Source organism: Syngnathus typhle, linkage group LG3, assembly GCF_033458585.1.
Source record: "Syngnathus typhle isolate RoL2023-S1 ecotype Sweden linkage group LG3, RoL_Styp_1.0, whole genome shotgun sequence".
Taxonomy (NCBI): domain Eukaryota; kingdom Metazoa; phylum Chordata; class Actinopteri; order Syngnathiformes; family Syngnathidae; genus Syngnathus; species Syngnathus typhle.
Window position 1 is genome coordinate 14074003 of NC_083740.1, and position 23113 is coordinate 14097115.

General features: G+C 42.6%; 1 protein-coding gene across 1 annotated transcript in view; it reads right to left on the reverse strand.

Annotated features, from left to right (window-relative positions):
- The window catches only part of LOC133151396 (teneurin-3), a 286876-nt gene that overhangs the window by 31791 nt on the left and 231972 nt on the right, over positions 1-23113 (reverse strand). Inside the window, exons 26-35 of the mRNA XM_061274374.1 lie at positions 10797-10898; positions 10481-10654; positions 10257-10316; positions 9969-10131; positions 9638-9776; positions 9436-9541; positions 9138-9280; positions 8766-8944; positions 3431-3535; positions 384-514 (exon numbers count right to left, since the gene is read on the reverse strand). Of these exons, the coding sequence (XP_061130358.1) occupies positions 384-514; positions 3431-3535; positions 8766-8944; positions 9138-9280; positions 9436-9541; positions 9638-9776; positions 9969-10131; positions 10257-10316; positions 10481-10654; positions 10797-10898 (1302 nt within the window). The remainder of the gene's footprint in view (positions 1-383; positions 515-3430; positions 3536-8765; positions 8945-9137; positions 9281-9435; positions 9542-9637; positions 9777-9968; positions 10132-10256; positions 10317-10480; positions 10655-10796; positions 10899-23113) is intronic.

The window sequence follows — 23113 nt, forward strand, 5'->3', positions numbered from 1 at the left end:
ATTTTATTTCATCGTATTTATATATTTATTATAAATGTATTATTTAATTATTTATATAAATGTATTATTTATTTATATAAATGTATTATTTATTTATATAAATGCCGGTCCGCGAAAATATTTCCGACATGTAACCGGTCCGTGGCGCAAAAAAGGTTGGGGATCATTGGTCTAACAGATGGCTGGGTAAACAAAAGGTGCTATGTGTGAAATGTTAATCTCTTATCTCATGCCAGACCCAAGGTTTCATTCAGTTTACAGCAAAATAAAGGAATTTTTTTCTTGTTGTAATATTGGCAGTCAGTGTAATTAGCGATATCTTGACATAGCATGCTTTTTTTCTTTTCTTTTTTTTGTCTAATGTCATTTTGCGTGGTACTCACTCTGAGCTTCCTTCCAAAGACAATGATTTTTCCTCGAGTCTGTTCCTTCCTAAACCTCCACTCCACCAGATTTTGGCCATTCTCTCCTGGAAGTGTCATGTTGCGTCGCGCCACAGTTGGGTTGGCGGCACCTGGATTTTGACAGAAAAAGACAGCATGCCAACAATGTCACTGTATGAATTTCCAGTATGCTGCAGAAACAAATGTTGTGGGTTAAATAGCGAAGCTTGTGCTAAATCAAGTTTGGTCAAGTTTATTCATATAACCCTTAATCACAGACAAGTCTCAAAGGGCTTCACATGGCCAAAGTTGACAATTATTCTCAACGTCACGGAAGCAAGACAGTAAGTTTAGTTGTATGATTTCAGTTGTACTTTATTCTAGTATTTAACCATGTACTGTACTGTACTGTACTGTACTGTACTGTACTGTACTGTACTGTACTGTACTGTACTGTACTCACATTATTGTTAATCACACGCAAATCCATCCAAGTCCTCATCTTCTGTATCCGAATTAAACAGTTGATGATGTACACCATTAAACATGTCAAGTTCCCTCTCGTCATTGTCTCATCATTGTCACGTTGCTATTCTACTAGAATTAACGGCTTTCCAGAAAGCTCTAATTGTGCCTCGTAAGCATGTCTCTGTCGATGCCATTTTATAGGGTCTTAATGCTGTTTGCACAAACGGTTGTATTTATTCATCACTGGTGGCGAGGTAGTATGTACTCTACATATTACGTACAGTTCTCTGATTGGTTTACCGCCCTGGTCTACGTATTTTACGTACTACAACGTAATGTCCTCTGATTGGTTCATCTGGTCTCCATATTACGTCTACATCTTCAGACTAGAGTGTCAACAAACAGCTTAAAAAATATGTTGACTCCTTTTGAAGAATTGTTTGCCATCTGCCAAACTGCACACCACACACTAAGCGAGGTATGCATCTTGTAGCATATATATGGAATGCTGGTATAGACTGATGTAGAATTGAAGACTTTTTACAAGTCAGAATACTAAAACATATTGACAGTGTCGCAATCAGTGCATCTTTAAAGAAAACTACAAATACTGGGCAGTAACCTACTTGAGGTTTACCAACCATATTTCATCTGACAACCATTTATTGTGTGTAGCCCATGGACCACAATTGAACACACTACCGTAATTTTCGGACGATAAACCACAACTTTTTTCTCAAATTTCGAACCCTGCGGCTTATAGTCGGTGTGGCTTATCTTTTTTTTTTTCTGTGATTTTTGTGATGATTTGATCACTTTTATACACTCGTAAAAAGGCTGTGGGCCGTTGTTGTGCGGCACCGCTTTGCTGGGCGGAGGGATATGTGACACCATCACCGGGGAGAAAAGTGGTGTGTTAATCGCATGTCCATCCCCCAGGCAAATAGTGTCATATAATTCACACAAAGAAGAGACAGAACGAGATCAAGACGGACATTACTGAAGAAAGAAAGCTTTTATACACAAACCGTCATTATGAGGGACATAGGAAATGCATATGATGCCGCTTTTAAGTTAAAGGCAGTCGATTTGGGCCATTGTTAATGACATCTGTTGTGTCACCCTTTTCTTTTTTGCTCGCTAGTTTAATGTAACTTAGCGCTTCGTGCATGAATAAAATTAGCATGAAAATGCATCATGGAAAATGCTAGAAGAAAGGCATAAAAGCGACGACGAAAGAGAGACTGAGAAAGTGTGTGGCGAAGGATATTGTTAGAAAAATGTATATATATGTTATCATGCGTTCTCTAATCAATGCTTTACCGCAATATTACTGCAATATATGCTTGCTGTTTGGCCTTGCTGTTTTTATGATGTACCACAGAAGGACAGTTCCTTTCTAACAAAGACCACTTTGTTAGACAACATGCCTCATTGCTGTCCTGCACCCCAGATGAACCTCCAAGTGACCATTAAAGTCAGGGTTTCCCAACTATCTTGATCGTAGGATTAGGTTGGAATGTATATAACCAGTAATAAATAACTTAGCTTGTTGCATCCTACACAATGTTGTAAAACTTCCCTTGCTATGTTTTAACTAGAGGTCAAAGGTTTTTTCTTCTGTATCCAGTCCACTCAAATTCCTCTTCCCAGATGTTCTTATCAGTATGTAAACGCCTAGTGATTTTTCCTTACGAGACAAAGCCCACATGCTTTCCTCCTCCCCTTTTAGTGGCTTATGTCTCACACTGTGGGTCGGGCAAATCCAAATAAAAAGAGCGGGAGTGCATACAGATATTTTAGTGTAGTGAGATTGTTGTGAAGGATCTGTACTGCACTCCTCGCGAGAAAAGACTTAATATTCTGTCTCACTTGTGGTCTGTTTGCTGTTGCTCTTCTCTTAATAGTTATTCAGTCATCGAAATAAACCTGACAGATATCTAACGCTATTCCAATCAGACACTGAGGAGGAAGACTTTGATGGTTTCAGTGCACAGGAGGAAGATGAAGACGGCTCTTTTACTGGCTCTTTTTTTACTTTTACTGGTATGTTTCTTTAACCAGCCCTGTTAGTGCTATGCTACCGTGTTACCGCCACGTCTCAGTGACTTTTACCCGTATGTTTTTTTTTTAATTCAGCCCTATTAGTACTGTGTCATTTCCGTGTTGCTGCGGTATTACTGCCGCGCACAGGCAGTGTTTGGTAAGAAATGTTAAGGTATGTTATTAAAACTTTAAAAAGGCTTTCTGTGTACTGTCTTTCTTTGTAAATAACTCGCGTGCACACTTCTGTGTTACTGCGGTATTACTGCAGCATTTAGAAAGACATGTTAAAGTATGTTATTTAAACTTTAAAAAGGCTTTCTGTGTACCGTATTTCTTTGTAAATGACTCACATGCACATGTGGCTTATAGTAGGGTGCGGCTTATTTATGGGAAAACCCCCAACATTTTCAGCAATTTTTTGCTGGTGCGGCTTATATTCAGGTGCGGCTAATAGTCCGGAAATTACTGTATATGTAAATAAAGCAGCCGATACACTGTAACAGCAGGACTTCTCATTCAGTTTGTGCACTTACCTGCCAGAATATGAGGCTCAGTCTGATAATGTGTATCCAGCCCATTGGCATAGATGACTCTAAGAGAATGATCATTACCCACTTGGTAGCTGTTTCGAAGCTGGTCTGGGGGGGTAGAGGAACACGTAATTACCATATAGACGAGATATATTTCTTGAAAAAAACCTAATTGATTATTATGGTTTTGGTTATAAAAGGAGACAGAAGAATGATAACACAATGAACAAAGGGGAGTAAAAACAGGTCAATTAATTTCCATTTCCTTATTTGAACCTGCTAATGGAGCACAGAGCAGGTATTACCATCCCGCTGCCTCTTTTAATTAGGTTTCCCTTGACCTCACAGCACTAATGGTGTGTTGTGTGTGTGCGTGTGTGTAAATGAGCAGATGTGATGACTAAACAAGAGGCTTTATTCCACCAACCTACAAACTATTTCTGTCTTTAAAAACTACAAAAATATTTTTATCATCTGTCATGGCAGATAAACATAAATGGATTCTAGATTCAGAGAAGTAAGATGGCGGCGCGTGCACATGCAGCGGCGTCTCTCTGTCCCGAACGGTGCTTTGTTTTGTCGTTTAATGTGGGATTGTCCGACAGTTTTATGTGTTCGTCTCGTCGTACTGAGTCGTGCTACAAGTACAGCGGGCTGGTTCTGCTCGACATCGGCGAAAGCGAGTTTTGTGGCGTTCTGGACTTTGAAGCGGGGACATTAAAGGCGCTCGGTCTGCTCCGTCCTGAGGCGTCGCCGGACTCGCCTGCTATTCCTCCCCCGGTTGGGAAGCGTCGGAAGCGGTGTGCGAGGAGGCTGAAGAGGGGCGAGCGCGGGGGCGTCAGGGCCAGGCTGGCGGCCAACCCAGCTCGCCCGGCCGTGCCTTCCATTCTTCTGGCGAATGTTCGGTCGCTGGGCATCAACATGGTTTACATTCGCCTGCTGAAATCTACGAACCGGACAGTGCGTAACTGCTGTGTACTCGTGTTCACTGGGACTTGGTTGACCGTCATCATTCCGGACTCTGCTGTGCATCTGGAGCGGCTAGCGTGCTATCGGGCGGACCGGGCCATTGTACGAGGGGGAAAGTCGCGAGGAGGTGGGATGTGCGTCTACATCCGTGACGGATGGTGCCGGGACTCTGTGGTGGTATGCGAGCACTGCTCGCCACTGGCGGAGTTTGTGATCTCCAGGCTGTTAGGGTCCTGAACTCTCTCTCCCCTTCTGCGTGGCGTCCTGTACTTTTGCGCTTTGTTCTGACTGTCTGCTGTGCACTCTTGCTCCATTTTGCTCCTCTTATTTACTGTGTTATTTGTTTATTTATTATTTATTCATCACTCTTATTGTTCATTGTTTGTGCCTTCTTGTTTTTATTTTGCGTTGTTTACTTGTATGTTCGACAAAACATACATGTGTTGTATATCGTGTATTGTGTCTCGTCACCGTGGGATAGGGGAAACGTAATTTCGATTTCTTTGTGTGTCTTGGCATGAAGAGATTGACAATAAAGCATGTTGTTCATTGGTGAGAAGAAAGACCACATTCAGACATCATCAGATGATACTAGATGATATTATGGTGGTGGTGGGAAAAGGAGTGTAAATGGGGGTAGACCTGAAGACCAAACAATGAAGGTTAACAAAGAAGACATTTTGTGAGTCAAGAAAAGCTTTGTGTTGTCTTGATGAGCTGGCAGATGATTGATCTGATATAGCAGGAGTGATTTGGGAGACCAGGAGGAAATTATTTGATGTTTCTCTGGCCAGACATAAGAAGATAATGAACACCAAACAAGGATATTCAGAAGTGTAGAGAAGAGGAGGATGATGAAGAAGAGATTTGGTAGAAAGAGGAGTGAGGACCACAGACAGGAGTTAAAGAAGAGGACATCAAAGTAGAAGAGGGAGATGGCAAAAGCCCACAGAAAGTACAGTATATGAGTTGTATGAGAGCTTGGACACAAAGGAGGGACAGCATTTTACAGATTGATGAGGCAGAGGGCTCAAGTGGGAAGGCTTAATACGCTCCAAAAAGTGGACATTTGTGAGCAACAGTTGTGTCAAATCGATGCCCAGAGAATAGAAACCCTGCCACAGTCTCATCAACGGGCGCGTAAACGAGCAAGTTCCCGAGAGCTTGGCCATTTCTCAATGCTTGTCTGTTCTTACGTCATTTTGATATCCTGAAATGTCTTCAGTGGCCGCAAAAGTTCTGTTCTAATTGAAAGTACGAATATACCAAGAACGCATGGAATACGCGAATCTTGTTTTTGTCAGATAGCTTAAACCAGGGGTCCCCAAACTTTTTCCTGTGAGGGCCACATAACCTTTCCCTTCTCTGATGGCGAGCCGGTGTCAGTTTGTAACAGAAAAAGTGTGACGATCGTAGGGTAGCTTAAAAAATTTATTGTTTTCCAGAAAGCCACACATAACCAAATAACGGTTATTTAATAACCCTTTCCAGGTTCTTTACAGAAAAAAAGTCAGGAAACAAATAATAACACTATTAATGAAATAAATAATAACTAAATAACCCTCTCTGAGTTCTTCACAGAAAAAACAGGAAATAAATAATAACTAAATAACTCTCTCTGGGTTCTTCATAGAAAAAAAAACATGGAACATTAACTTTCTGTTGTGCCATGCACAATCTTAACAGATAAAAGTTATGAGCAGTCTCTTAAAGTTCTTGTGTTCCTTCCTTATAATCCTTTTGTAGGTTCCAGTAGGCTTGTAGACACCGCTGTCTTTTTTGTTAAAGTTTGATAGTGCGTCATAGTCTGGAGTAAAATTTGTTGTGGCATTCTTAGGCGAGACCCGAGGTGTTGGTCCGTTTACCTCGATCAGTGACGGGTAGATGTTGACGTTCATGTGGCTGAACGTCATGTCGCGTACGTCGAGCCAAATTGGCCACTCTCTTTTAAACGCTCGGCACTGTGTTCACCTTGCTTTTCCTTGGGCGACATTTTAACGGAAGGATTCCAGGGGAAGGTTTGTGGGTGGCTTTAGCGCAAAACTGCATCTGAAAGCTCAGCGCGCAAATTACAAGAATGCTGTCGTCACAGCCCAAGCTCTAAATTCGGGACTGATACAAATAGAGCGCGAGTGCGCCATGTCCGTACACGCACTTGTGAGTGTGCACCGAGCTTTCTGACACGGCTTCCGTAGTAAATGCGCAGGCGAGCGCTTCCCCATCTACTGGGGAAACGCAGTCATTGCAGGCAAAATGAGCAAAAAAAAAAGTTTAATAATACAATTTGTTCAGGGTTGGCGGGCCGGATTAAACGGTCCCGTGGGCCGTATCCGGCCCGCGGGCCGTAGTTTGGTGACCCCTGGCTTAAACCAAGGAAGCATTGGTTAGTTCTTGGAACGGCTTAGTGAGGGAAATATCCCAAGGTGCATTTCATGCTACTACCACAAAAACATGTCACAGAGGGAGGGGAAATTTAAAAAAACAGCTGTTCCAATTTACAAAGAAACTCTCCTTTGGAAAGAACTTCTTATGTGCTTAGGAAGACCATACTTGGTGTGTTCACAAGACCGTTCTCAGCTTTCAATTTGGGAAATGGTCCTTGTTTACCTGCTTGTTCGGTTCAATAGAAGCACCCGTGGCTCTAAAGCCAAAGTAACGCAGCGTTTTCACATTGTGGACTTGAATTTTATACCTCTCGACACATTAAAGTTGTAAAGTGGTTTCATGCCAACAAAGAGCACCACATGGAACAGTGGGATATCAGTTAAAGGAGCTGCCGGCTAGGAGATAGTAGGAAATCTATGGATATGGTGACTCGCAGATAGCTTTATTTGCAACTGCAGATCGAGAACAACAATGAGGGATGGAAGCGGGCGATTTGGGTTAAGAACAAAACGAAAAAAAGTCCTGTATTCACTTCAATATTTTAGTCCCAAGGGATATTCTTATCTCAATTTGTAATACCATCTGATTACAATTGAAAATATTAACAGATGTATTCCTAAAATCCTACCTTTACCTGATATTTTTATGAAACTCTTCTTTTATTATAGTTCAAAATTAATTGAATTATATTGCCTAAAATGCAACAAACTCTAATCGTTCATTGTTTACAAAGTTCATAAGACAGCTCATAGAACTTTGCAGACTAGCTTCATACTGAACCAGTGCGAGATTAAATCACAAATAATGTATATGTATCGATGCAGGGGAACACTTCATGAGTCATTGGTGTTGAATAACTTATTACATCCCAATCAATACTGCCCTGCTGTGTTTGTCTCACACTCTGGGTAGACATAACGTGAACTAAAACAAATTACTGCTGGCCACACATGACCTTGGTTAAACTGGCTCATTATTTCATATTGAACCAGGGTATGCAAAATGTATGATTTGCCTCCTTGTTCAAGCATAACATGACATACTGTGTAATGTTGGCAAATCCTCAGTCTTTTTTTTTAAAGAGTGAACAAGAGTGTTTTTAAAGCAAAACCTACCCTACAATTTGAGAAAATCTGAGGTGCTGTTGATGAAAGCAAGTGGGTTAGGGTTAGTATTTAGTAGTAAGTGCGAGGGAGGCAAAATGGATTTTGGTACGTTACAGTAGTTTACAGCAAAACAAAGCAGAAAAGAAGTGAGGTACAAAATGTTTCATGTGAAGCTTATATTGTTACTGTTATTTCTCTTAAAGATTTTAAGTGACTATTCCCATTATTTTCAGCTTTTTGTCGATAATGTATTATAGTATTCTGTCATTGTCATCATTAAATCCAAAAAAGAAGACTGCTCAATACAGGTGATGAAAGCAATTCTGAAATATCCTCCTACAGCGCCATTGCTAAGAAGATTAAATACTTGCCAAGTTATCCATCCATTTTCTGTACCGCTTGTCCCCACTGTGGTCGCGGGCGTGCTGGAGCCTATCCCAGCAGTCATCGGGCAGTACGCAGGGGACACCCTTAACCGGTTGTCAGCCAATTGCAAGGCAGACAGAGATGAACAATCACCCACACTCACACCAACGGGCAATTTGGAGTGCTCAATTGGCCTACCAAGCATGTTTTTTGGGATGTGGGAGGAAACGGAGTGCCTGGAGAAAACCCACGTGGGGACAGACGGGGAGAACATGCAAACTCCACACAGGGAGGGCCGGAGGTAGAATCGAACCCGCACCATCTGAACTGTGAGGCGGACGTGAGCCACCGAGCTAACCGGTGCACCACCGTGCCACCTACTTGCCAAGTTATGTTATTTTAATTCAACCAGTTACCTCAGTTAAAGACGCAGCATTTGTGTTCAAAATATATGCAATACAATACACATGATTTAAGACTGCAACACCAAGCTCTCAAATTTAAGCTCTTACCCTGCACCAGAGTATAGAATGAGTCGATAGATGACAGGTTGGTCGTTATGGAAACATCCTCGTCCCTCCCTGACGTCTCAATATCCACAGCAACTGCCCCTGATGACATGTCGCCGTGGAGATTGGTAACCATGCCAGTGGGGAAGGTTACATTAGTCAAACGACCCTCACTGTCATAACTGTAGGTAAAGTGAAGAGGAAAAGGGGGGGAATTAAGATATATCAAATGAGTTTACATGATCTAAAAATATCCATGGCCACAGCAGGAGGCAGTGGTTGGAAATTAATGAAATTACACGAGTCGTATTTAAAGCAAATCTATACAGTTTTTCCTTGTGTTCACCACAAATACAAATAAAAATATATACTTACTCATAGAAAGTAGTCCATCCAATTTGGATGCTTTTGGTCGCCAGTAAGCCACTGTTGCCATGGTAACTAAACAAGACCAGCTCTTGACCCTGGGCTGTGAGAGACTTCAGACCCCCATTTGTTCCAATGGTCAGCCAGATGACCTTATACATAGAAGCGTGGGCACAGGCATACATGGGGTTTGTGTACAATCTCTTGATAGTTTTATGGCCAGATACAACACCCTATTTGATTTGATTTGATTTGATATTTCAAAAGACAGCTCAGTTGTTTATCTTTGTGTTAGGTCTTAACTCACCTGATTGTCTGGCGCAACCACACGTACAGGCATCCTGTTGGTATCTCTACGTATACGGAGTGTGTTACCGCTGCTGTCAGTCACTGCTGTTAAATCCTCCTCATTGCTTTAAAAAAAAAAAAACATCAACATTGTAAATTATGTGACTGACAGGGGGAAGGATGGGGAGCAAAAGCTTAGAAATCTCATATCCCACACCAACCTGTAGCTAAAATTGTATTTATAGTCTCCAGTGACGAGGGATAGTGTGAATTGGTGCGTTCCATTCAAGTCAAACACATAGAGCTCCTGGGAGGCTGGAGAGGCCACTTCATAATAGCTGGGACCAGATGCTAAAGAGCCTGAAGACACACATACATTAAGGTGTTTATTTTGAACCCTTGACCTGAGGCATTGGTTAATGCACAACACTATTTGTATAAAAAATGCTTACACACATTTGAGGTAACATGTTTGCCTAATGGCACCCATCGTTGTGCTAAGTTGGAATGTAATTGTCCAGTCAACAAATTCAATTCAATTAAATGATATACCAGTAAGTGGTTGGTTCCGCCGGATTGCTCGAATGCGAATATTTCCTAGATCGGCCACGTACAGAGTCCCATCCGGGGATACCGCCAAAGAGGAAGGACAATTAAGTCGTGCGTCTTTTGCATAACCATCTCCTGTTTGGTAACAGTCACAGTTGGCATCATTCTGTAGCAAATAAATGAAACAGGATGTGAGACAGATGGTCATCATTAACATTATAACTAAAACTTTTGGAACTTACATTGTACAGCAATCTAGAAATGAAATGAGAAATTGGGTAATTTAAGTACCTTGCAGTCACAATCAGATGGTGCTCCGGCAACATAGGTAATTTCTCCATCAGTTGAGACCTGGGAACAAGTAGATAAAATAGTGAGGGAAATCAAAGTCTGGGTGGACCGATATCTGAGGGATTAAAACATTTTTTTAGAAATAGTGTCATTGTGGGGGAGGTTCACAGGGCCATGCTTAGGACCACCAGATAATCCCCTCCACCCCACAGGTTGAAGATTACCTGTCGAATGCGATGGATTTTTTTCTCGTCTGTCTCTGTGATGTACAGAATGCCATTGTAGGACAAGGAAATGGCTGTTGCTCCCTCTAGCATGGTCTGAACAGCTTTTTTTCCCATAGTGTATTCAATACCAGGTACTTGGCAGTGCATGGGACGGCCTGCCACGATACGAACCTGAACACACACCCAAACAGTATTCCTTAATGACATAGTTAATTACATTAATGGATGTTGTTGTTTTCTTTTTCACTGAGGAGGAAAGAAAAAGGCACCACAGAATGTCACAAAGTATTAGGAATGTGAATACGGACAATACCTGTCTATCTTCAGTGATTTGCAACACAACATTGTTGTCCAAAACATAGATGGAGTTGTCCATGGGACTGATTGCTAGATCAGTGGGCCATTCCAAACGAACCTGGATGCAGAGGTAACAAGGTGGAGAGTTTTATGTCAGACAAACTATCACACGTTTATGACACGTTCTTCCCAGAAATACAGTATGTATTAGAGATGCACCGATCCGATATCTGGATCGGATATCGGCCCCGATATCAACAAAATAGATGGATCGGGTATCGGAAAATGCAGCCGATCTGTGAGCCGATACTTTCCTTAATTTATTGGGACGCGGGCTCCGTCATACGCCAGCAGCACGCGTGCCGCATGCCACGAGAGTTTTCTAAACAAACGCAAACATGGAGCGAACGTTCGCTTCTCTTCCCCGGGTTGCTAAGCGGACGTCAAACCCTGCGCGTTCGCTTCTCTTCGGGTTGCTAATGGGACGTCAAAGGCTGCGCGTTCGCTTCTCTCCCGAATGGGGGGGGGGGGGGGGGAGGCTAATCGGATGTGAAACGCTGCGTGTTCGCTTCTCTTCCGGGGGGGTGTTAATGGGACGTCAAACGCTTTGTGTGGCGGGCTCCATCTAGTGTGGAAACTGAGAAGCTGAGCTCAAGCTTCTTGTGCGGGCCATATTCAATTATGTTTTCAGAATTTGCTGCGGGCCAAGAAAAACTGGACCGTTAGTTTGGACACCCCTAATTTAGAGCAAAGAACTGTGTAGTCTGCCTGATGCCATTGCCTTTGGTCTTTTCTGTTCCACATGTAGAGTTATGTAGCTTGTTAAGTCAACCATAATATCGGATCGGTATCGGGTATCGACCGATACGCAAAGCCACGGCATCGGTATCGGAACTGAAAAAGTCGGATCGGTGCATCTCTAGTATGTATATAGCAGGCACGTGCACTCATAGGAGGCAGGTGAAGCAGTGCCTCACCTTGCCACCAGGGGCGGTAAGGGGCTCAACATGGTTTCCTCAGCTGTCACCATAAATTGTTAAAAAAAGAATAATATAATAAAACCTAATATAATATCTGTCCTGTGGTCTATGCTTTTAATGCAATTTTGGTGTGTTTCCTATACATTTGGATCATTTTCATAGTCAAAATAACTATTTCTTGTTCAAATAACAACGGGAGACGAGAATCATGGAAGCTGAGGCAGTGACAGGTAGTGCCTCTCAGGGCGTGCGTGTGAGAGTGTGTACCACTCACACACTGTACTGAGCGCGTGCAAACGGCGCGTGCTTGCAGTCAGCGCGAAAATACAGGCGTTGAGGCAGCCAGTACTTTTGCCTCAAAGATGGGGCGATAGTGAGCCTGCGGCTAATAGTTCACGACACGGGTAAATGCGAGAGTAAATTAAGAAGAAAAAAAAGAAAAGAAAAACAACCAACAACATTCGGGGCTAACGCGTTGCTATTTGGCTTTATTTTCCCTGAAAATGTAGGATATAATGTCCAAAACAAGACATTTTGCAAAACTTGACTTTCAGTCAAAGCAAGAAATCATAAGTAAGGGAAGACCAACGCCAGATTTGCGAGGATTAATTCAAACTACGAGCCTCCCGGGACGGACTACAACACGTTCGTTTCAAAAGGATTGGTACTCTAAAAAAGACTGGCTTTGTGGTTGTGCTGCAAAAAATCGACTTTATTGCTTTCCCTGTCATTGAGATCTTCGTCCAGAAAGACAGGAGAATGGACTTCATTTACAAGTAAAGGTAAGAATACTGCAGTGGTGTGTTTAAATGTACAGTGGTGTGTTTAAAATGTTATTAAATTTAATCAAGAATGGGATAACAACCATGTATACCGTAAATTCCGGACTATAAGCCGCGACTTTTTTCCAAAGTTTTGAACTTATAGTTTTGGCTTATATAAGGATTTTTTCGTGATTTTTGTGATGACTTGATCACTTGAAGATTCAAGATTCAAGAGTTTTTTATTCGCCATATTTGAGCGTCCCAAACAAGGAATTTGACTTCGGTAAAACACACCCTCTGTTCAACATTTAGGTGATTAACAACACTCAGGACATGTGAAAAATGGCAAAAAAATAAAATAAAATAAAATTCACTTTCATACACTGCGGTATCTTGAAGAAAAAAACAACAACAAAAATACAATTTTGAAACACTACTATGGCTGTTGCTTATTCTGGCTGTGTTGCTTGTGACTATTATGAGCTTTAGTAGGAATGTACGCTAGGTGACCTGCGTCAAAGGGCTCTAAACCCTTTCTCTTACTCTGCTATGTGACTCAGAGATTACACAAAGCGGTGGCGCTGTTTGGACCATCTGCATTCTATTAAAACCCAATCAATCAGCATTTAAATTAAATTCTTCTGACATTTTGCTCACCAAAAACAAGTTGTAATGAACGTGAACTTTTAATGCATTTTATTCAGAAGGTTAATTTGAACCCCGAGGCTTAAATGGCGGCGTGGCGTATTTATGGATTTTTACGGCCTCCAGGGGGCGCTCTAGCAGGATTGCTTCTTCTTATTATTATTATTTCTTCTTCGTCTGTCTCGCTGCCAGACGAAGAAGAAATAATGCGCCGAAGAACACGTGCTAGTTTGTGTTTTGAACATTTTGCGCATCATGCACACACCCTCATGGAAAACACGAAGAAATGCATTTGATGCAGCTTTTAAGTTAAAAGCAATTGATTTGGCTGTCAAAGAGGGAAATAGAGCTTAAATGGCGGCGCGGCGTATTTATGGATTTTTACGGCCTCCGGGGCGCTCTAGCAGGAAGCAAGAGCGAGACAGACGAAGAAGAGATAATGCGCCGAAGAAGACGTGCTAGTTTGTCAAGACGGTTGCATCACCCTTTTCTTTATTTCGTGGTCCCGTCCGTCTTATACGTGTCGCTCGCTAGTTTAATGTAATTTAGCGCTTCGTGCATGAATAAAATTAACATGAACAGACCCTCATCACACTCAAAGAAATGCATAAAAGCGACGACGAAAGAGAGACTGAGAAAATGTGAGGCGAAGGATATCTAACGCTATTCCAATCGGACGCTGAGGAGGAAGGCTTCGATGGTTTCAGTGCACTGGAGGAAGATGAAGACGATGAAGCTCTTTTTTTACTTTTACTGGTATGTTTTTTAACGAGCCTTGTTGGTGCTGTACTACCGTGTTGCTGCTGTGTTACCGCCGCGTCTCAGTGACTCTTTCCGGGTATGTTTTTTTTAATCCAGCCCTATTAGTCTTGTGTTACTTTCGTGTTGCTGCGGTATTACTGCCGCGGCACGGGCAGTGTTTGGAAAGAAATGTTAAGGTATGTTATGAAAACTTTAAAACAGCTTTCTGTGTCCAGTCTTTCTTTGTTAATAACTCGCGTTGGAAAGAAATGTTAAGGTATGTTATTAAAACTTTAAAAAAGCTTTCTGTGTCCAGTCTTTCTTTGTTAATAACTCGCGTGCACACTTCCGTGTTCCTGCGGTACTACTGCTGCGTCACAGCCAATGTTTAGAAAGACATGTTAAAGTATGTTATTAAAACTTTAAAAAGGCTTTCTGTGAACGGTCTTTCTTTGTAAAAAACGCGTGTGCACGTGCGGCTTATAGTCCGGTGCGGCTTATATAAGAAAAAAACTAAAATATCCCCCAATTTTAGCTGGTGCGGTTTATAATCCGGTGCGGCTAATAGTCCGGAATTTACGGTACATGTAAATCTGACTTGTGACTCAGTGCCTTAGCGTCATACAGTACGTTTGTAAATCTGACCCTGAGTCAGTGCCTCACCAACCCCAACCCTCACCGCACATTACTGGTATATGGAGGGCACAATGGAGCAGTGTTTAGAAACTGTCACCTCACATCTTAAAATTTCTCAGGGCAAAAGAGGAGTTTTCAAATTATCCTGTACCTGTTTGGGTTATCTCCATGGTACTCTGTTTTCTTCCCAAAGACTGAAAACCGCAAAAGCCATGCAAGCGCAGTAAATTCTACACGAAAGATGTGAAAAGTTGACTATGTACGTACAATTATTTTAATATACTTAAAGAGGATTGCATAGTATTGTTTTTGTTTTTGTTTTTTATCTCCGTTATATGACTACTGTATTTTCCGCACTATTAGGCGCACTTAAAAACTTAACACTTAAAAAAACACAGTACGCCTTATAATGCAGAGCGCCTTATATGGCTCGATTGATGAATTTGTTGATCCATACTGGTTGTACACAGCACTCTGCACAAAACGTTTCAGTACGTTTTAGTACGACTAGTAAATTACAAGGTCGCATCGCTTCCCAGCATTACGGCAACCGTGGTCAGGGGGCGTCACTGAATAGCTGCTGTACCCGCGAGGCTATTTCATTTAAAAATAGGCTGTTCCGTTAATGTTTTCGAGTACGTTTACGGATCAATATCCAACGAAATCATAAATAAGCAGCACTAATGTGTTAAATCAGTCTTTAGTTGGTTCCGATCACTTTTATGGGAGAGTGTTTGAGAAACGTGATTGTTTACAGAGGGCTGCCACGACACTTTGCTGAGGCTCATGGGAATCTGCGAGCTGAGGCTCATGGGAGTTTGCAGGTGGCTAATGGTATAATGATAACTGCTATACGCACGAGGCTATTTCATCTCAAAATAGGCTGCTCCGTTAATGTTTCGAGTAAATTTACGGATCGATGTACATAGAAGGGAAACATAAGTAAGCAGTACCAATGTGTTCGATCGAACTTTAGGCCGGACGCCCTCTTCCTTCTCAGCCCAGACTCCCAATACTTTTCAGGCTTGGACGATTTTGTTTTCTCCAGCGTGGAACTCATCTCCCTGACTCTAAAGTAAGTTTGAATCTTTTATTACACTGTCGATCTTTTTCTTCACAGCCGGAGTGCCTGGGAGAGCGGAGGCTTCGTGGCCGTTTGTCTGCCGTCGATCATCGGACACAAAGTATGGCTGCGGATCAAGAGGTTTGTCCGGCTTCGTGCACCAACTGCACCCTTCTCTTAGAGAGGTTGTCCCTGCTAGAGGGACGTGTCCGCCAGTGAGAGCAGAATTGCGCAATAACTGTAGATGTGGCGGATACAGACGCGGGCTGTAGTCAGCCCGCTAGCCCAGTTAGCATTAGCCCCAAGCGGCTTGCTAATCGCGATGAGCCAGATAAGACGCATCGCCGTCCAAAGTCATCTCGGTCTACTGGCCCTCGCACTTTGGTCATAGGTGACTCCATTACCCGAAATATTACGCTTAAAAATCCAGCCACGGTAATGTGTATTCCTGGGGGCAGATCACCCGACATAGAAGCTAATCTTAGGGAGCTGACTCGCAAGAGGTCTAGTCAACAGTGTAGTTCCATCAACACTAGCTACTCGGACATAGTGATACATGTCGGCTCCAATGATGTTAGGATGAGGCAATCGGAGATCACAAAGAGAAACATAGCGAGGACTTGTGATCTCGCCAGAAAGATGAGTCGGCATCGAGTATTTGTCTCTGGCCCCCTGCCTGGGAGAGGCACTGATGAGAGGTTTAGTAGACTAGTCTCCCTTAATCGATGGATGGCTGGGTTCTGTAAGAAGCAGGGACTGTATTTTATAGATACCTGGCCTTCCTTCTGGGGCCGCCCCGACCTGCTGAGGAAGGACGGCCTTGACCCTAACCGTGAAGGCGCCTTCACTCTTTCTAGGAATATTCTCGCTAGAAAGCCATTCTCGTTAATGATCTCATCACAGAACATAATCTAAACGTTTTTGGTCTCTGCGTGACCTGGTTAAAACCTACCGTTTTTTTCCGTGTATAGTGCGCAAAATGTAACTAATTTATTGTCCTAAAATCTGGGGTGCGCATTAGACATGGGTACAAAAAAAAAATTTAATTTTTTTTTTTTTTTTTTTTAAGTCCCAATGATCGTCACACACGCAGGGAGGCAATGGGTCCCATTTTTATAGTCTTTGGTATGGTCTTAACTAGGCTGGATGTAATTTTTTTTGTTGGCGTTGATTTCTCCGACTGCCCGTAAACGCACCACCGCGCTCCGTGCGCGCACGGGACAGCAAATGAGCAGGTGATCGAGCAAGCGTCTGATACGAGAGCATTGCGGTCGCATGGAGCGTGTTTGAAGTGAACAGCAGAGAAGAAAGGAACAAGGCAAAGTGTTGTGAAATAAAATATTACCTGTAATACGGATTTAGGTAGAGAACTGAACTCTCGCTCTTTATATAGCTGACGTGTCTTGCGCATCCGTTCTGCGCATCTGTAATGGCGGCCTCCGCATGATATCCGGTTTGCGTGTGTGCGCGTGTGCGTGTGTGCGCGTGTGTGCGCGTGTGTGCGAGAGCGAGAGAGAGCGAGAGAGAGAGCGCGAGAGAGAACGCTCAACCGTAGCGGGCCGCCGACCGCCCAACTGCACCGAGCTGGTCGATTATTGTGACAGAGCCGTTGCTGAAATTTAGAAGATATTTTTAAAGTCCTGATGTACTTTCTAAAATTTAAGTGGACCTCAGTGCGCACTGCGCAGGGAGCTTAATTTGGTGCGGTTGCGCAACCGCAGCGCGCCGGGCGCTCACTGTCGCATTGCTTAAAGAGCGTCTTTGTGTTTTAGGATGAACAGCAGAGACCAAAGGAACAAGGCAAAGTGTTGTGAAATAAAATATTACCTGTAATACGCATTTTGTTATTTGCTGATTGAAACTGCTAATTAAACTGTGAATTGAAACTAATAGGAAGAAAACAACTCTCGCTCTTTATATAGCTGACGTGTCTTGCGCATCCGTTCTGTGCATTTTATTTCACAACACTTTGCCTTGTTCCTTTCTTCTCTGCTTTTCACTTCAAACACGCTCCTGTCCCGTGCGCGCACGGAGCGCGGTGGTGCGTTTATGGGCAGTCGGAGAAATCAACGCCAACAAAAAAATTTACATCCAGCCTAGTTAAGACCATACCAAAGACTATAAAAATGGGACCCATTGCCTCCCTGCGTGTGTGACGATCATTGGGACTTAAAAAAAAATATATATAAATAAAAAAAAAATAATTCATAAAAATTGGGTGCGTATTATACATGGGTACAGGCTTTTTTCCAGCATCAGCATGCCATTTTTAGGGTGCGTATTATCCATGGGGGCGCACTATACACGGAAATAAACGGTAATGAACTGATGCCGCTTAATGAGGCCTCGCCTCCAAATTTTGTGAGCTCGCATGTGGCGCGTCCTCGAAAAAAGGGTGGGGGTGGCGACCTCATCTCGAATTCCGAGCTTAGTTTTAGGCCTCGTTCGATCAACGTATTTAAAACATTTGAGGTTCTCACTGTCTGATCCACCGCTTTACCGTCATTTTATCTTGCTGTTATTTACCGTCCACCCGGGGCTTACGATGGTTTCCTGGATGAATTTTCAGAATTTGTGGCTGATCTAGTAACCAATGCGGATAATATAATTATCATGGGCGATTTCAACATCCACATGAATTTACCGTCAGAGCCACTTACTTCGGCGTTTCAGACTTTAACTGATACGTTTGGTTTTACGCAAGCCGTACAGGCAGCAACGCATAAGAATGGAAATACCATAGATCTGGTATTATCCCGAGGACTTGCAACCTCAAATATAGCAGTACTGCCATACACTATTGTTTTGTCTGATCATTACTTAATAAAGTTTGAAATTCTAGTTCCTTGTCAAAGACAAGAGAGCAATCAGCATTATAGGAGCCGTCATTTCAACTCCATGACTGCAACTGCGCTATCTGAGATTCTGTCGCCGGCAACCGCTATATTTCTCACATACGCCGGCTCTATTGATAATCTTACAAATGAATTCAATGCGACATTGTTAAATGGCATTGATTCTGTGGCGCCGTTACGTCTGAAAACTCGCCGTAGAGTGCCTACTCCGTGGTTCACAGATGAAACGCGTACGCTTAAGCAATTATGTAGAAAGCATGAGCGCAGATGGCGTCTAACCAAACTTGAGGTTTTCCATCAGGCATGGCAGGATAGCCTCCTGAAATATAAAGATGCGCTTATCTTAAAACTCTGTATTTTTTGCAAGTTATTAATCTCAATAAAAACAATCCGAAACACCTATTTGATACAGTGGCAAAGCTGACTCTGCGCCAGCCAACCCCCGATAGTTCCTTCCACTCAGCTGACGAGTTCATGAAATTTTTTGCTCAAAAGATTGAATCCATTAGGGATGAGATCAAGAATACCATTCCAATCGCTCGGTCGAGCCCGCCGTTTACCAACGCTGATGATCATGCAACAACCCTCTCAACTTTTAAAAGTGTGTCTCTTGAAAGGCTTACACAATTGGTTAGTGCGGCTAAACAAACATGTTTACTCGACCCTCTTCCAGCCAAACTACTTAAAGAATTATTTCAAATTTTAGGACCGTCCATCTTAAATATAATCAATCTGTCTGTCTCCTCTGGGATAGTGCCAACAGCCTTTAAAACCGCTATCATTAAACCGTTACTTAAGCGACTAAATCTTGACCCGGACTGTCTCAGTAATTATAGGCCAGTTTCAAACCTCCCATTCATAGCAAAACTTCTTGAAAAAGTAGTAGCGCAGCAGCTTATTGATTACATGGTCGCCAATAATCGATATGACACTTTTCAGTCTGGTTTTAGAGCTGAGACAGCACTTGCTAAAGTGACTAACGATCTCCTCATAGCTATGGATTCAAACACTTCGTCTGTACTGTTACTACTCGATCTTAGTGCTGCCTTCGACACTGTAGACTTCGATATTTTATTAGGGCGTCTTAAAAGTTGTGTTGGTATTTCAGGGTCAGCACTAGGCTGGTTCCATTCCTATCTATCGAACAGGACGCACCGAGTGGTCCATGGCAATGCGTCCTTGGAGCTCTATAATGTTACGTGTGGTGTCCCACAGGGATCGGTTCTCGGACCAATTCTTTTTAATATTTATATGATTCCGCTTGGGGACATAATACGTAAATATAATATTAGTTTTCAATGCTATGCGGATGACACCCAATTATATATGCCGTTATCGATGACAGATCCGCGGGATTGTTGTAATCTTGAGGCGTGCCTTGCGGAGATCAAGCAATGGATGTCTCTCAACTTCCTTCGTCTTAACCCAGATAAAACTGAGATGTTGATAATTGGTCCAACTCGTTATCAACACTTATTCAAGGAAACCGCTATAACTATAGATAACCGTACTATCACTCAAAGCGATACTGTAACTAATCTCGGGGTAATATTTGACCAAACTCTCTCCTTTCAAAAGCACATTAAGAATATAACCAGAATTGCGTTTTTTCACCTTCGTAATATTGCAAAGATTCGTCCGATCCTCTCGACCGGTGATGCGGAAACTATTATACATGCATTCGTCACGTCGCGCCTGGACGACTGTAATGTACTATTTTCGGGTCTTCCTAAGTCCCGCATCAAAAGTCTACAGTTAGTACAAAATGCTGCTGCAAGGCTGCTCTCTCGGCCAAGAAAATTTGATCACATTACCCCAATACTAGCCAACTTACATTGGCTCCCGGTCCATTTAAGATGTGACTTCAAGGTTCTTCTATTAACCTATAAATCACTGCATGGCTTAGCGCCTTCATATCTCGTCGACCTAGTTGTTCCTTATGTTCCGTCTCGTAACCTTTGTTCGCAAAACGCTACCCTTTTAGCGACACCGAGGGCCAAGAAAATGTCTGCAGGCTCTAGAGCATTTTCTATTCGGCCCTACCAATGGATATTAGGACTGCTACCTCAGTAGAAACATTTAAGACACGTTTAAAGACACATTTCTATGACATGGCCTTTAACTAACCTGTAGTGGCCGATTCGGCTGGAGTTTGTTTTCTCTCCCTCTCCACCCCCTCCCTCCCCCCTCCCCGGCCGGGGAGGTGGTTAGGTGGCAACCATGCTGACAGCGGCTATCTGGATTCTCGTGGGCCAATTCAGGATGGGGGAACTGCAGCTCAACCTCCTCGAAGACACTGCCAGGACAATTGAGGGCTCCTTCGGCAGCCCTCGGCAGCCCTCGGCTCTGACATGGACATCCACTTTTTATTTCATTGATTTTCATGTTGTATCATTTGTGCCCTCTCTGCATCCATTTCAACCTGGTGATCCTGAAAGGGGGATACTTCCATCTGTGGTCCCTTCTCAAGGTTTCTCATTTTCCCCCGGTAGGGTTTTTTTAAGTTTTTCCTTGCCCTTTTGGGAGCTTAAGATCAGGGGATGCTTTGAGAATAATTGTCAATTTCTGTCTATGTGAAGCCCTTTGAGACTGCTTGTGATTTAGGGCTATACAAATAAACTTGACTTGACTTGACTTTAGTCAGTTCCGATCATTTTATAGGAGATCGTGTGAGAAACGCGATTGTTTACAGAGGGCTGCCACGACGCTTTGCTGAGGCTCATGGGAGTCTGAGAGCTGAGGCTCATGGGAGTTTGCGGGTGGCTAATGCTATAATGATAGCTGCTATACGCGTGAGACTATATCATCTCAAAATAGGCTGCTCCGTTAATGTTTCGAGTAAATTTACGGATCGATATGGAAGGGAAACATAAGTAAGCAGTACCAATGTGTTAGATCGTACTTTATTCAGTTCCGATCATTTTATGCGAGATAGTTTGAGAAACGCGATTTTTTACAAGGGCTCATTGGTTTTTGGCTAGTACATGCATACCACAACCCTTGTTGCAGTATAACTTCTATTTCATGCGCCTTTTAATCCGGTGCGCTCTATGTATGAAATAATGTCTAAAGCAAAAAATTCAATGGGGGATTTATAATCCAGTGCGCCTTTGGGTGCGAAAAATACGGTATGTGAATAATGTATTTCATATGAATAATCACATGATCTCTCTTAATTTATAATTTACAAAGTAAGACTGGATATGTTTTTCTACTTCCTACTCCCTTTGAACATATGAACTGCGTTGAACTTTTAAAGATATGTATTGATCTTTTTTTTTTTATGACGGACCAACCCAACTAACCCAACCAACCAACCAACCAACCAACCAACCAACCAACCAACCAACCAACCAACCAACCAACCAACCAATCCTGCCGCCCAACCGACCGACCGTGTATCATCCCTTTAACTAACCGACAAGTCCACCGTGTGTAGTTTAGAGCTCTAAACGTCCGCAGTGGACAAGCTGCTAAGAAACTGTTGGATTGAAAAAGTAAAATCCTCAGTTGTATACTTCAAAAACTCTCTTGCCAATAAGGGGTGTGATTGACGTTTTAAGGCTTGATTTGTGTTCAATTCAGAATTGTTGTATTTGAATGGAAATAACCTCGATTCAATTCAAGTGCATTTATAGAGCACTTTAAAATAACAACGACTGCATACAAAGTGCTGTACAGGGAGTAAAAATAAGTAACACAACAACAAACAGTTAAAACAATAAATTAATTACAAAGACAGTAAGAAGCACAAACACTATTTTTAAAGATGGAAGCGAGGGGGCTTGCCTAACTTTTAGTGGGAAGTTAAAGATTGGGTTTGGCATTGGGAAAAAAAAAGAAAGAAAAAAAAAAAAAGTGCCAGCTCAGTGGCCTAGTGGTAGAGTGTCCGCCCTGAGACTGGAAGGTTGTGGGTTCAAACCCCGGCCAGGTCATACCAAAGACTATAAAAATGGGACCCATTGCCTCCTTGCTTGGCACTCAGCATTAAGGGTTGGAAATGGGGGGTTAGATCACCAAATGATTCCCGAGCGCGGCACCGCTGCTGCTCACTGCTCCCCTCTCCCCCAGGGGATGGGTCAAAATCACATGGGGATGGGTTAAATGCAGAGGACAAATTTCACCACACCCAGATGTGTGTGTGACGATCATTGGGACTTTAACTTAAGTTTAACTTTAACTTAAAAGTTTTGATATCTGGCCTTTCCTTAGTTCTCTGTACTTATAATAGTATCTGGCCCGCTGACCTAAGATGCATAGGGGCGAAGGAGTTTAGAGAGAGAGGGTGGGACTAGATTATTGAAATATTTCAAAATGAATACTAGAATCTTACGAAAAAAACTCAGGGCGTAAAATATACAGGACGTCAGCGTAGGAGTTAAGTGCTCCCTCTTATGAGTACCAGTCAGCAGCATTTTGGACCAACGGAGACAATTGGCAAACTGGCTGTCTCCAAAATAAATTGCATTACAGTAATTCAGCCGAGGTGTAACGAGAACATGAATTACTGCTTTAAAGTGCTGCTTTATCTTAGCAATACTCCCAAGAATGAAAGAAGCTGGACTTAACTACAGCACCAATTTGCCGGTCAATTTTAAAATTCCTATCCAGTTTAACACCCAAAATCGACTGTTGGCTTTAGATAAGGT